The sequence below is a fragment of the Acipenser ruthenus genome, chromosome 20 (genome assembly GCF_902713425.1).
Source record: "Acipenser ruthenus chromosome 20, fAciRut3.2 maternal haplotype, whole genome shotgun sequence".
NCBI lineage: Eukaryota > Metazoa > Chordata > Actinopteri > Acipenseriformes > Acipenseridae > Acipenser > Acipenser ruthenus.
The window spans coordinates 3,669,840-3,684,837 of NC_081208.1; the positions used below are offsets into that span (position 1 = coordinate 3,669,840).

At 38.5% G+C, this 14,998-nt stretch overlaps 1 protein-coding gene across 19 annotated transcripts in view; it reads right to left on the reverse strand.

Moving 5' to 3' along the window:
* Positions 1 to 14,998, reverse strand: part of LOC117425531 (kinesin-like protein KIF1B) — an 85,164-nt gene that overhangs the window by 30,294 nt on the left and 39,872 nt on the right. For 17 of the 19 annotated variants that reach the window (XM_058993171.1, XM_058993174.1, XM_058993175.1 and 14 more), the window contains 7 exons: positions 14,272 to 14,351; positions 14,087 to 14,162; positions 11,925 to 12,004; positions 10,728 to 10,834; positions 10,223 to 10,306; positions 9,743 to 9,923; positions 9,229 to 9,301 (listed from right to left, as the gene is read on the reverse strand). In XM_058993171.1, coding sequence (XP_058849154.1) covers positions 9,229 to 9,301; positions 9,743 to 9,923; positions 10,223 to 10,306; positions 10,728 to 10,834; positions 11,925 to 12,004; positions 14,087 to 14,162; positions 14,272 to 14,351 — 681 coding nt within the window. Of the gene's footprint in view, positions 1 to 2,480; positions 6,261 to 9,228; positions 9,302 to 9,742; positions 9,924 to 10,222; positions 10,307 to 10,727; positions 10,835 to 11,924; positions 12,005 to 14,086; positions 14,163 to 14,271; positions 14,352 to 14,998 lie in introns of those variants that run through there. The other 2 variants (XM_058993188.1, XM_058993189.1) reach the window with 1 other exon arrangement.

Sequence of the window (14,998 nt, forward strand, 5' to 3'; positions counted from 1 at the left end):
ATACTCACCAGCTGAACGGGTCTTAAGATATCCTTAAGTAAAAGGTGGAAGAAGAAAAGGAACGTCTATAGCTATTTAAATAGTTCAATTCACTGTACAAAGTAATGCCATGCTGTAAGACCCCCCATTGTGAATGATGCAGATGGAGGAGCAACACAAGTAGCTGGTAATTGGATCTAAACAGAAGGCTCAAGTAGAATCAGAGCAATGAAGACTCTTTCCAACACTACCGCATCAAGAGCACATGTGTCCTTAATGGATCACTACCGCATCGAGAGCACATGTGTCCCTAATGGATCACTACCGCATCGAGAGCACATGTGTCCCTAATGGATCACTACCGCATCGAGAGCACATGTGTCCCTAATGGATCGTCTTTGAACACTTTGTATATAACGAGCTTGCAGGAAGGGAAGGGAAACATACTACACAGTGGTAGTTCAAAGATGACGTTGGTAACAGGAAACATGTGCTGAAACAGAAGACAAAATGTGGAAATTCGATCGTTTCAAAAAGGATGGGCTGTACAATACAAGTCATCACCTTTACTGTTATCAATGGAAGCCATTTATACACCTACTTGGTAAGATCCACTTATCTGAAATACATTTTCCTGGGAGGAGTGCTCACCCACAGTGCAGATAACTATACACTGATTATTTGAAGGGGTCCAAGGCTTCACATGTTATAACAGTTGGATTTGGAAAGCTTTTTCAATATCTTATTCAATATATTTTGATTTGGTATTTTAATTTCCCTCGGTGACTTTGTTGAAGCTGGTATTTGCGTTTCATATTGATGACAACTCAAGGCCTGAAGCATGGTTTCTGGATGAAGACCATTATTATATTTTGAAATATAATTCAAACTGAAAATGCATCCGTCCTGAAAACAACTTTTAAAATGAACGAAGGTATTCCAGTTTGTGTTGCTCTTAATTGACATGAATAATAAGCAATATACTGTAGAAATAAAATCAAGCTTTCATTTAAGTATGTTTGTATCGAAGTTTGAAATTTCTACACTTTTCTTACTGTTGTCAAATGGCTACATTTTTATCAAATGAAAATGCTATTATCATATGCAGCACTCTCAATAAGAGTCCAAGTATTACTTTGTCTGACCTACACAGGATGCAGTGTAAAAGCCCACTTGAATGGGACTCCAATCTGTAATTCAGGGTGCTATTCAAAGTGCTGTAGATGGTAACAGCGTTCTCGCTTTGCCATGCTCAGTTATCAAAAATTGATTTTTCTGAAAGATAAAATGTCATTTTATTCATCATGCCTTAAACACCTCATGAGTTTGTCCTGTGAATAGGAACCACCAGTCTAGTTTAACAGGCCTGAACTGAAAAAAAGAACAGACGATGACATTGTACTGTACCAATAGCAAACCAGTCAAAACTCCCAGACACTGAATATCTGACTCAATGTGAATAATAAATCTACCACCTTGTGTTGTATGTCATGTGAGGGTTTAGAGTCATATCTACTTTCCAGTTAGCATATCCAATACAATGACATTTGAAGTTATTTTAGCTTCAATATCTCAGCAGCTATGCAAAGGTATCTATAATAAAGAATTTTCATATTCCAGAACGGTTGTGAATATCAAACTATATTTATTCATAAAACAGATTTTGTGGGGGAGTAGATAAAATGATATCTCTATTTCAAACAGCGGTGGCTAATACAATGATCACATAACAGCTATACTGTGCTACCTTCAAGCATGTGCCAAAATACATACCGGTGTAAATAACGTTCTGTACTTCTGCTAGTTCCATAGAGATTGTCTCATAATGTTCCTTCATTCATCACCAAAGGAACACTTGATCCTTCTGCTGCAAGGAATAGCTTGGCACCCACAAGGTATAACCCACGCAAGGAACAGCTCGGCGCCCCCAAGGTATAACCAACACAAGGAACAGCTCGGCACCCCCGAGAGATCCAAAGCGTTTAGCATTCTGACCTTAAGCTCAAGGCCATGCCAGGCTGCAGTCATATATTGGAGATGCAATGCAGCCTAAAGTGATGTATTGCAGGGATCCATTTGGTAGGTTACATTCATACATACTGGCCATTTCTGAGTATAAAAAAAAAAAAAAAAAAAAAAAAAAAAAAAGCATTGGCTTGAACACCAGCACAGAAAGTGAACTATTAGACTCTGCTGTGCTGTAGGAGAAATTTCTTTAATACTTTGCTCAAGGACATATTTAATAAATCTTCCGAATAAATAGCATAGGGTGTTATTTATTAAAGATTTTAATTTTAACACGCAGTGCAATGAAGTGACCAAAATGGTGGAATTTGCAGCATATATCTCTTTAAGGTAGAAATCAAATCAGATTTTATTTTGCACTGAAAGGAATCCTTTGGAGACAGTGTTTAAAATAATAAGCATTATACAGCTCTTAATAGTTCATTTAGAGATTCTGTGAAAATGGAAGTATGAAAAAAAAAAACCCAGAGCACAAGTTTTCATTCAGTACTTGGTAGTTTATTTCACTTGGTACTTGATAGAACAGAACACAGTTTGCATTCTGACTCGCTTGAAAAAACAGTCAAATCCTAAATATTACTGACATCAGCATGTGCCACAGATACACCAATCTACTTTCAAAAGCATGGCAGTTGAGGTCAGATGGAAGCACATCATGTTTAATATATTTGAAGGCTTAGGTAACATGTACAAAAGTGAACAAAAGAGGTACAACAAATACCCTTTTTCCTCAATTTATTATATATATATATATATATTTTTTTTTTAAAAGAACCATTAACATTGTCTATATGTTTCTTTGACAGCTATTTTTGTTGTTACCATGTTTAGTTAAGATGTTAGCACCATTACATTTTAAAATCTAGTGCTGTTTATTGTACAACTAGAAGAACACTAAAAGGCACATTTAGTAATACAAAAGACAAGGAAAGAAGAGGAAAAGGGCATGCAGCTTGCATCAGAATTGGCACTTATCGTTTCTGTGTTGTGAGGATATATTGGCAAATTATTTTCCAAGCTTGAAGGCTGAAAGGCACTAATGTATACAAATCTCAAAAGAATTGTGCTTTGCAAACATGCTGCATTTGGAAAGAGCATGTGATCGTTGATCTTCAGAAACAGCAGCTAGTGCAACGTCCTTTTCTGAACTCTTAGTTTAATAAAAACACCAACATCCATCATCATGTTTTATTTTGTTGGGCGTTTTCAATCTCACCAGGTTCTTTCAACACTGCAGACCTATATTACAGGTGAAGATAACTATAAGGGAATGTATAACCAATCCTGGTCTTCGTATGCCTCCGATATCATTTGTGATATATTTCCCTGTACAAGACTCTGAACCCATTTAACCTATTATTGTAGGGCTGTCTTTCGGCAAAATGATTTCGTGCTGAAGAGAGTTACAATGAAACATGCTGCTTTTTTTTTTAAAGCTTTGATCTTTTGGGATTAAAATATAAAAACAGGACTGGCTTAGACATTTTCTTCCAAAAGAATTTCAAAAACAGAAGGGATTCATATTATACGAAGCAGTATTACATATAAAAGCGTACATATATTTTTTTTAAAGACATTTCTATAATGGGTTTATGTTTTATTTATATATATTTATATATATAAAATTGAAGGCTGTAAAACCTGTATCCTGCTACCATGGCAACCAGAAACAGGACTTCCCTTCCTGGTTACTGATCTTTTTTATAGATATCCTGTCGGATTTGCTACTTGCCAATTTCTCAGAATCTGCCCACGATGTGAGAAAAACAATAAAGAAAAAACAAATGCTTGCTGGGATTTGCTGTAGTATACCATGATAGGAATGAAACACGTTGAACCATTCCAGATTTTATTCTGAACCTGTTACTTCTATAAATAAAATCTAATAATAAAAATAAGTTTGCATGTCTGGTTTTTAATATCAGGAGATATCTTTGCAATGCTCTCAACGAAAGATATAATATAATATTCATATCCCAGCCAGATTTCCGATTAGATTTTGGACAATTCACACTTCAGAGATTTAACCAACCCCTAAATCAAATTTAGACCTGAAAAATAGCAGGTTGAAAGATTGTCTTTGTTATTGTAGATTTAAGAAAGAAAGAAAGAAAGAAAGAAAGAAAGAAAGAAAGGCTGTAATAGTGAGGTATTTATTCTGGCAGGAGCTAAATGCAGAATTATGTTAATGTAACGTTGGAGATCAATTAAGCTCTCTCTGCTTCCCATACAATTTAAAGCACTTTCCTCTGACATTTCCATCACTTACAGTCAGGCAATCTGAGTATCCAGGCTATATAAACAGACCTGAAACTAAACAAGCATGTAAATGGCAACCCTTCACGATGTAATTTAGGAACACAGCTATTATTCCATTTGGTTGTTCCACATGAGGATAGCTTTTCTAGGCACGTCTATAAACATTTCATTTGAATGTCTGGATGCTACTGGTATTAGAGGCTATGTTTCCTTTAAAATGAACCTGTCTGAACATAATAGCTAGTTACAAATACGCCCAGTGTAGTTAAACTGAAAGGGATGGAAAGTTACACTATACTTCTAACAGATATAAATTGTGCTTTTCTTACTATATAATTACAATTTGGATCAACCAACCACACGCTCTGCTCAAGTGCAACAGATTAGTTGTCACAGATGTAATAACTGGATCATTCAAACAATGTTGGGAGTCTCTTTTTTTTAATTCCTGTTTTCTTGAGAATGTTCTCTTTCTTATATGTTTGAAAACAAGTTTAGCTGATGACATTTTACACAGTCGTTTCCTGGGCTGCTTTGAGATTAGGTGCAGACAACTGTCTTCGCATTCTCGGAGGTGCGGTGAAATTATTATAATGATTAGGCCTGTCGGTTTGGTTGTAGTGCTGAAAATTCCCGTAGCTGTTGTCGCTGTAAGTGCTGTTGTAGTAGTTTGGCTGGCGATGCTGCTGCTGGTGGTAGCGTGGCTGGTGAAACGTGGGGTTCTGGGGCGTTTGCCACTCCTCTGGAGACTGCAAGGACTCAGCTGAGTTGGAGGCTTGGCGATGCAGCCCACGCTGTTGCTGTTGACTGCTATTGAAAGAGTTGCTCCTCCAGCGCCCTGGCTGCTGCTGGTTTTTGTAGCTGTGTCTGTGGCCTTGACTTGGATCCTGACCCTTTGTTTTTCCGTAGGAGGGAGCCCCATGTTGTTGGGAGATGTTTTGTCCACATTCCGGATTCTTGGTTTCTGCCTCTCCACTCTCTTCCTGCACTGCTTCCTTGGGAACTTTCAACTCTATCACCTCTTGGTCAGTTATAATGATGTGTGTTCCAGGGCTCCAGGAGTTCCTGTGTTGGGGACTGCTCCTGAAGGGAAATCTGGGCTTGCGATCTTCGGGTGGGATGAAGCGGTGGGGGCCGCTCTGCCTGCGAAGCTGCTTAGTGATCTCCTGCTGCTGCAGGTTCTTCAGACGAACCTGCTCCTGTCTCATCCACCTCATCCGACCCCGCTTGAAGGACGGATCATCGCCCATGAGCTGGGACACTCGCTCTTCCTTGTTACCCTCCTGATCTTCATTCAAATACTTTCTGTTGGTTCGAGCTTGAGAATCGTTTTTGCAAACATTCTTATGATTATTAGCAGCAGACGGTTTCTCCTGGTGCTCCTGGGAGCCAATCAAAGGCAACACCTTTTCCATTTTGATCATTTTGTGCCTTAAAACACGGATCTCTTCATCCTTCATGTTGTTCTGCTTTTTCACGTCCTGCAGTATGTCCTCCAGCTTGTCGATGTGCACCTTGAGGTCGTCCACGTCGGAGACGGCTTTCCCATTTGTCATCACGTCCTCGATGCGCTCGTCTCCCACACCTACAGTGTCCCACACGTCCCTCGCCACTGCGCGCCAGGAGTCGCGCTCGTTAGGGTCTTTCTTTCCATACAGGGCGCAGAGTTCTTTCATTTTGACAATAGAGAGGGCTTCGATCTCCTGCCGAGTGTGTCGGAAATCGTTCAAGGCTACCTCGTAACAGATCTCTTTCACTGCCTGTATCTTGAGGTCTGAGATGGTTACCCACTTGGAGTCCTTGGTGATGCGTCTTCGTTGGGGGATCTGGTACATTCTGACAGGCTCTCTCTTTTTCCCACTGCTGGGTAGGCCACACTTTTTTACAATGGTTTGCAGCTTGCTGGGAGGCAGCTTTTCCCTCAAGGAGGTAATCAATCTCCAACTCTCTTCACAAGACCTCCTGTCTGAATCATCCCCACTATCAGAATCTCCGTCCTTTAAAAAGAAACAAACCAAAAAGGTGCCCAAACAAAACAAAAAAAACGAAAATTAAAATGGAAACTTAAAAGAAGAAAATCATCATAAATATGCAAAATAAGAACGAATAAATGGAGCATGGGTTAGGAGGACAATTTTATTTTTTTTTTGGTTTAAAATCGAGAATTCAAATTAATTGTCCATCGAAAAAAAGAACCTCATACCACATTTATGGATAACGGTGTCTATTTTGCACACTTGTGAAAAATTAAATACATGAATCTCAAATCAATAATGAAAAATGTAAAAGGTTCCTTCTTTCTTAAACTTATTTGTATTGTTGATATTTTTAAAGCTGCATCCCAGGCATGCTACCAAAACATGCAAAAATGTGGTTGCCGTTTCTGCAATCCCCATTTGAAGTCCACGGCAGAGATGAGGCAGAGTGGTGTGGTTCAGACTCTTCTAGTGTTATACGGATGTTAGTAACACGTGCAGTCTATGCTTGTTTACAACCAGTTTAGAACAGGGGGGAAGGTGTGTCTGGGTTAAGAAGCAGTGTTAATATAGTTGTTAAAGTAAAAGTTACTCAAGAGGAAAAGCAGTTTCTCATGTTAAATGAAGAGGAAGCAGAAATCCAAGGCGGTGATTAGAAACTAATAAAGTGGTGGGTAATGACCAACTTCAGGCGGTCATATGATATCAAAAGCAAGTTCATCATACCGTAGCTCATTTAGAAACACAGTCAAAAGGTGTAAGCTAGCCATAGCTTACCTTCATGCAGTTTCAGACCGATAACACTGTCATAAATCTTTGTTAAACCAATGTCATCTAAACTACATTGTTTCTAATATTGTTCCATCTCAAACTACAAAAGGATCTTGAGAAAACAATGCATTGCTCATATAACCAACTGCATTGAAGTTTAAAAATAAAAACACGAAGACAAGACAGAGTTTAAAAAGCTACTTGGTATGAAATATCAGTGATATTTACTGTTCTGTCTCTTCTTGTTTCGCTTCCCTTTAAATCAGTTTCTGTTTTTATTTAGTACACCCTGGGGACTTTTTAAAACACCGAAGTTTTATGCAAACCAGTGGAGTCAAGAGTTCTTAAAATCATGTTGAAGCTCTAAGGACATCAGGTACACCAGCAACTACTAACCTGCCCCCCTGAAACACTCTGCCCCTAGTGGTTAGAAGAAATATCTGTTGCACGAAATGCAACACTGAGTGCAGGGTTGAGGTCAATTCCTGTTCCAATTACTTTTTAAAATAAATTATCAATTCCCTCTTAATCAGCCCAAGCACATAACTGGTCAAAATTGCCACGAGCAGTATTCCTTTCGAAAGAATTGGGAATTGATGTTAAAAAGGAATTGGAATCCAAAAACAGGAAATTGACCCCAACCCTGACAATGTGTTGCAGGGGGACAATTTAACAGTTACACTCCTGTAGCTGCACATTATTCTGAGCGCTCTATTGATGTCCCTGGGGTGCTTTAAACATCTGAATGTGATGACTGAAACTGAAACTCAAATTGAATCTAAATAGGAAGAATACAATAATTAATGTAACTCTGGTATTTCCAACCCTTACCAAGTTTCTCTTTAAAAATATATTTTATGCAACCAAACGAACTATGCAGAACAGTTCAGTTGCTTTTAGTTATTCTAGTTGGATTCTACCTAAATGCAGGTTATTAATGAAATAAACACAAAAAAACTAAAAACATGCTGTCATAGCACAACGATTGCTACCAAAACCAAACCCATGCAAAATTGAATCCAGCAGTTTTTTAGATGTCATTTAAAAACAGTGTATACTGTTGCACTCAAATTGAAAGATCCATTTTCTTAATATAGCTGTTAAGAAATTAATCTGGTTTCAAAGACCTAACCATTTATAGAAGGCAGATTCCAAATACTGAGCCACGTATGCACTCAATCTACAGCATATTTTTACAGTCATCGTAACACATTTACAAAACTTTAGCTGCCACTTAGCAAGGTTCAGTATTATCCACCAGAAGAGATAATGACGAAATGGACTAAAAATGGAAACAGCTTAGAGAATTTGAATGGTTTTATAGCCAAATTGCACCATAATCTGCAAGGCCAGAGAATGCGGACAGATTTTTTTCCCCTCCTACAATTTCAGTGAAGAATTCCATGCAAGAGGAGTGGTATCAAACATGCACTTACAATAAGTAGTTTGAGAACATTCTAATACAAAAAAGTGCAAGAGCCCTGGAGCAGGGTCACAGTGAAGAAGCAGTACTGTCCAGGCATCAACAACACACCTGCTTACAACTTTAAAAAAATTCACACAGTAGGAAAATTGCATCTGCTTCTTCTAATATTACAAAAATAACAAGACAGTATTATTAACTAAAGCCATCTGTGCAAGTACTGGATAAGTCCCAATAAAATTTTTTTTTTTAAAACTAAGAAGTAGGTCTGAGGTTGGATAGATTCTTGTGAACAGGTTCTAATTTAAACGACAAGATAATAGGAGACAACATGTACGTGCACTAATGGCTTAATCCTAAACATTAGAAAGGCTTTTAGGTTGGATTTAAAGAGCTGTTGCTCCAGTGAAGCTAGCACCATTTAGTTAAATAAAATGTGCAAATAGGAGTCTTTAAAATGATATTAAGGGGGTACTATTATGAAGCAACGTTAAATTTAAGTACAATAAATGAACAACTCTTCCCTGCAACTAAGGTATGAATTAAATCAAAAGTTTATGGCAGTCATATCTACACTTCATAATGGCTATGCGTTGCCATCATTTTGAATTAATCCATTAATACGTTTCAACATTTTTGCACTTCAAAACAGAACCTAGGCTTTTTTTATTTCTGCATTTGAAACATAACAATCTTGATTTCTTGCATAAAATAAATAGGTGCCTTGGAGCAAAAACTCAGTAAATCTGTCCCTAACCACAGAGTTCTTGGGTATTAACCAGAAGTTTGTCTTACCAGTCTCTGCTGTTCCAGAAGTTGATCTGCTTCCTCCTTCTCTTTTTTGTACAAGATTTCCATCTCTGTGAGCCTGAGGAGAAAATAAATATTGATTTCATATTTCTGTAGAAGTCCTGCTTGACAGAGCCCTATTGCTGTGAAACGGTTCTGTAGCATTTCCAAAACTAATTTGCTTCAACCTTCAAACTTTCTGCGAGTGACATGTTAAGCAGACCGAACGAACAGATGTTGATGAAAGTCACTTTTGTTTAAGTCACTCTCTGCAGTAATATAAATAATACATAACTTGCAGAGACATTAAAATGAACTGCAGATCTGGAAGCATCTTAAAAATTAGACACACACAAAATGAAGAGAGCACCAGTATCTTACTGGTATTAAATATAAGGAACCCTGAATCATTGCCTTTTGCACAGCTCACGAATCAGCATAAAATATATATTTTTTTATTTGGTACCCGAAATAAAATGTAATCCTAGGGCTGGTGAGATGTTGTATGCGGCACCATTACCTTTTCTCCATCTCCTGCTTCATATCGATGCCCTGCTTCTCCAGCAGCTCCCTCTGAGCGAAGGTCCAGTCCACTGGTTCGGAGGGGGTCTCTGCGGACGGAGTCTTCTCCCTCTCTGCGCGGGCCTGCTCGGGGTGGTTGAACCGGAACACATGGTTCTTTCCCATGATGATACGGTTGCCTGAGAGAGAAAGCGACACAGAGGATTGGACAAGACAGCATGGCATGACTCCAAATGCTCAGACTCAGGTGGGTATCAATGCAATCCAACAGATGACACGGCAGGTAGAAAATATGAGCAGCTCATGACAAAAACAACAGTGCAGAGTAAGAGATCTATCATCCACTCGGGCCCTAGTCAGGTATCTGCAGCTCACATACTGTGAGACATTAAAATGTCTGCTGGCAAGAAATAGATTTTATTTTGGGAGCGTCAAATTTCCCAAAAGGTAAATTGGGTTCCTTTTTCTCGAAGCGTACCTGAGCGCAGCTGCACGGACGCACCGACTCGTTTCCCATTGACGTACGTCTCTGACCCTTCACACGGTTCCAGCAGGACGATAACTGAGGAGTGAAAACAGACCCGTGTCAAACACTTCACTTCTACTACTATAAATAACATGGTACACGACTTGATTTCTTGCTGGTTTATCCCCTCCCCAGTAACGCGTAAGCAAATATATCCTACAGATTGACATCTGACACTGAAAAAAAATTCTTATAAAACATCTAAGATCTGAATCGATGCTCCTTGCATTTCCATTTAGAATATGTCTCACTCAAGTTAATCTGTGCTCTTGAGTTGCACTGCTATCACTGGTTACCGTGGCACGGCAATGCTCAGGTGCTGTGGAAGCTTCCAATACATGGGCCTTTTCCTACAGGTTCTGAACCTGAGCCCTTCTGTCTAAAAAGGCCTTCATTTAATTTCCACCCCAAATAAAAAGGCTAGACAATCGTCTCATTTGTTGCCGCACTGGCTCACCATCCCCGTTGCCATTCCTCTCACTCCTGAAGATACAGTGCTCCTCTTTGATATGGGCTCCACTCAGAACAATATCTTGACGTCTTTCTGGATCTGCCTGGCCAACCCTGAAACAAACAGACAAACAGAAATCAGAGCCTTTTTCACATCACAATGAGCTCTGTCAGAATCTCAACGAAGTGTCCTTCACAGTTGGAAACGTTACCCTTTTCAGCCTGCCATTGCTATTCTGTCTTTATAATGTCCAATAAAGGGTTAAGGGTACGGTATGAGGATAGAGTTTTGGTTTGGAGGGAGCGAAGTTTCAAACAACTGAACGTGCAAAAAAAATCGGAATTGGTAGCACAGCCACATCAGTGAAACAAGAGACAGCCCTAATCATCTCTGTTCAGAGTCCTCTCTAGAGATTTACAATGCTTTGATGTTACCTGGCCTGCACAACCACCCCATTCATCTCAGCAACAGACTCCCTGAAGCACAAGGGCGCCTGTAGGCAACAGACTTTGTTATATGTGAAAAGTATTCTATTGAATATAAAATAGATACAACGTTACACTAAGATCTATTGAATTCCAATATACGCTGCCTTCATTAGAAATATGGTTAGGTAAGCTTTATGAATGTGTAATTAAGTACAGCAGAACGTCCTTCATCCAAAAAGCCTTCTTATCCAAACTGCTCCCAACCTCATCCTAACCCCACCCCGTCTTGTGAATTTCGAGAAGCGTGTACCCCTTTTTATTAAGAAATACTAGCAAACTAAAATTCAATGACAAACATTTTGACTAGAAGTCTTCTTGAATGTCTTGGAAGACACTGAAAAGAAGACTTCTAGTCGCAATGTTTGTCATGAAAAGTTTAGTTTCTTTTACCCATTTCACTAAAAATCGCAGAGTGTGTAAACGGTAAAAGAAATGTGGAACCCAGATTCAAAACAGAGAGCTGGGAATATGTGCAGAGAGGCAGGCGTGCCAACACGGTTTTGACAACAGACCTCCAGATTTACATTTGCTACTGAAAAACAAAATTAGGCTCACTAGGTATTGGAAATATAAAAAAAAACATTTTTTGGGAAGAAAAAAAAGACCAATCCGATTCCCATGGATTTGTAAGAAGTGAAGAGCAGCAGGTATAGACCGCAGTACTAGGGAAGTCGCATTTAACACCCTGTAATGGAATTACCCAATTACACCTTACCTTGTAATGCCGTCCTTGATGTAATACAGAAGACATTCTGACATGAGAGGGTCTTCATTGAGGTTAACAAGATGCGGAGTCTGCAAATCAAATGAAATCCAACAAAACAATAAACACAATACAATCTGAGTAATAGGAAATCACCAATAACAGCACCCTCGCGCTCCTCTTAGACAAGGTAACTTGCATCTATTGCACGGAGGAATATATCCAGCCATTTCTCATATACTGTGTGGAGATGTTTTAATAATGACGCACGACCGACTTTATCAGAACATCACCCTTCGTCCTGAAGTGTGAATACTCAAGAGAGATCAGACAGTGATATGAGAATGAATTACGTCTGGCGATATGACTGTCATGTTGTATTGCATATACACATATATACACACACACACAGCAGTTGCAGAATATGAATACAACTGGGTTATAAGCCATTGCAGTAGCTATCCTTGTTCTGTCATTGAATTGTATATAGCTATGTAATGTAGCATTTGTTTTTCAATTAAGCTTCTCACAAGCATCTGCCTGCTATTGCTATCAGTTTGGACAGCTAGTCCTTTGCACCAACCTTTTTAGGGGAAAACACCCCGTTAGGGTCAGCAAATAAATCACACGGTCTTGGAGCAAAAATCTAATCAGTGGAATGGCAGTGAAGCAGGGAGAGAAAGAATGAAGACAAATAAACAGAACATGCGAGGAACAAAAAATGAATGAATACATTCAAAAAGAATAAAGGACACAGACACATATGTTAATAAAAAAAAAATAAAACTACATTAGAATTCATGAGTCACATAGCTACCTATATCTGGTTTGTTGCACTGGCTGCCCAAGCAAGGCTTCTAATTAAAACTGAATGCTGATCAGCATGTTAAGTACCTGCATCTCCTCTAGTGGTTTGCAATTGTTTAGCTACATTTGTATTTGAATATTATAACCTTGGGCAAACTCTGATTTGCAGAATTCGATTCTAAGCACTGCTGCTGATAGATTGGGCAGATCCCTTTAGCCGGATCACTAGGCTTTTGTTTTCATACATTATGTTTTATTCTTACGGAACGGGCCATATTATATTCATTGTCGGATTTGCCTCGTGCCTAACACAGCTAGCACATCAGTAATTTCACAGCAACTTTCAACTTAGCGACTCAATGCAGATACAGTGCTTCCTCGTTACTGCAGTGTTGTCAGGAGCCCTAGTTTAGTGGCTGCGCTTATAACGAGAATGCAAGTGCAATGAGGCAGAGTTGCATTAGAGATTATTTTAACCATTTTCTAAATTACAGTATGAATCCTGTTCCCTGATCTTCTCAGGGGACATCTGGCGAGGCAGGTGGTCTGTAATCCCCCCACCCCACCCCAATGCTTTATTATGAAGCTGCTTCTCTTCTGTGCAAGCCAGACAATGTGTGACCAGGACTGGAATGACAACTTCAGCAAAACAAGCTTGTTGTTAGTCTACGAAATGCCCTGCTAAAGAGCCGAGTAACAGTTTGCAACTCTAGTGCAATCCAGGCAGGATTATTAATAATAATAATAATAATAATAATAATAATAATAATAATAATAATAATAATAATAATACTCCATTAATGTATTTGTAGTATTTACAGCCCTTGGACACCAGTTGCATTGCATGCTGCGCAATTTAAATACATAGAATAGGAACAGAAACAAGGTACTGGATGTATAACAACCACATCCTTTGCCATGCATATATGAATACAACTTTTCCAAGCTGACTATCGAAGTTAAGTGTCTGCAGTGGCACTATTCTCGAACTCAAACTCATGAATTCAATGCTCCCACAAACCTTGTTAGTCGGAAACGAATCAAAAGCGCTGTCAAACAAGGACGTTGGCCGTTGAAGGCAAATCTAGATGAAATGATTTTATATTGGAAAAAAACAAGCAAAAAAAAAAACACATGCAAAAATGAAACTGGAGTTAGAAGTTGAATAGAATGCAACACACAAGGAAAGCAATGAGATGAAAGTTACATGACCAAATGCAATTAAAAAAAAAACAATGTAAATGTAAATACCAGCTTCTGGAGATCAAATCCATTTGCAAATCAACCAACATGAATTACAATAACCATAAGTCAGTAGCCACAGTAACAATACTTTCCATTCTCCACAGCCGATGCAGGCACTTTACCTTTTTGGGAGAGAAAACGCCCAGTGTTCCTCCGTCCTCTCGAATGGCCACTCCCATTTCAGCCAGCAGAGCCTCTCTGAGATTTAAAAGGAGGGAAATAAGAATTTGTAAGAGCATTCGTTAACATTTTAATAGTGCGCGGTAAGAAAACAGAAACTGCATCCTTGTGTAAACCAGTAACTGACCTTTCCATTCGGATTGCTTCCGTCTTCCTCAGTTTCTCTTCCCAGGTCTCATTGAGCTCTGCAATAAACTTTTCTGATTCCTAAGAAAAAAAAAAACAAGAGAGTTTAGTGAATATCTCATTCGAGGACCTTATTTAAGAGGTGCACAGTATCCGTAATAAGATAACAAGCTGTTACAACGACATATATAGGGGTAAAGTTTAAATGAATAGCTTTTTTTAAATTCATGTTTAGTAACATAAATGTATATAAAAATGACAAAATTAATGTATACATAGCTTTATAATTGTGGTTCCCAAGATACAGCTTAATTTGTCCAGAATCAATGAACTCAATCAATAATCAATTCCGATCACATTTGTATTGGTACTTCTCAAGTGAGCTGTACATACAGCAGCTATGCTTGGTTATAAAATGGACACTAATGAACTGAAGTTAACAAAATGTTAAATAAAAGAGACCAATTACAAAGCACAGGTCTGTTTGATGTATAAAATCACTGCTAAACTACATTTATAACTACAGTATGCATATCTTCTTTCTTTCATTTCAATATGTATTATTAACATAATTAAGAGCTTATCACGTTTGAATCTAATGAACATTTGGAGTGATGGATGCTTTCCCTGATTAAACATTTGCTTGGAGAGGTATATTTTTGTTAGCTGCTTATACCAGTAGGAGATCTTAAAAGGGTGACCCTTCACTAACACAGGTAATTCACAAA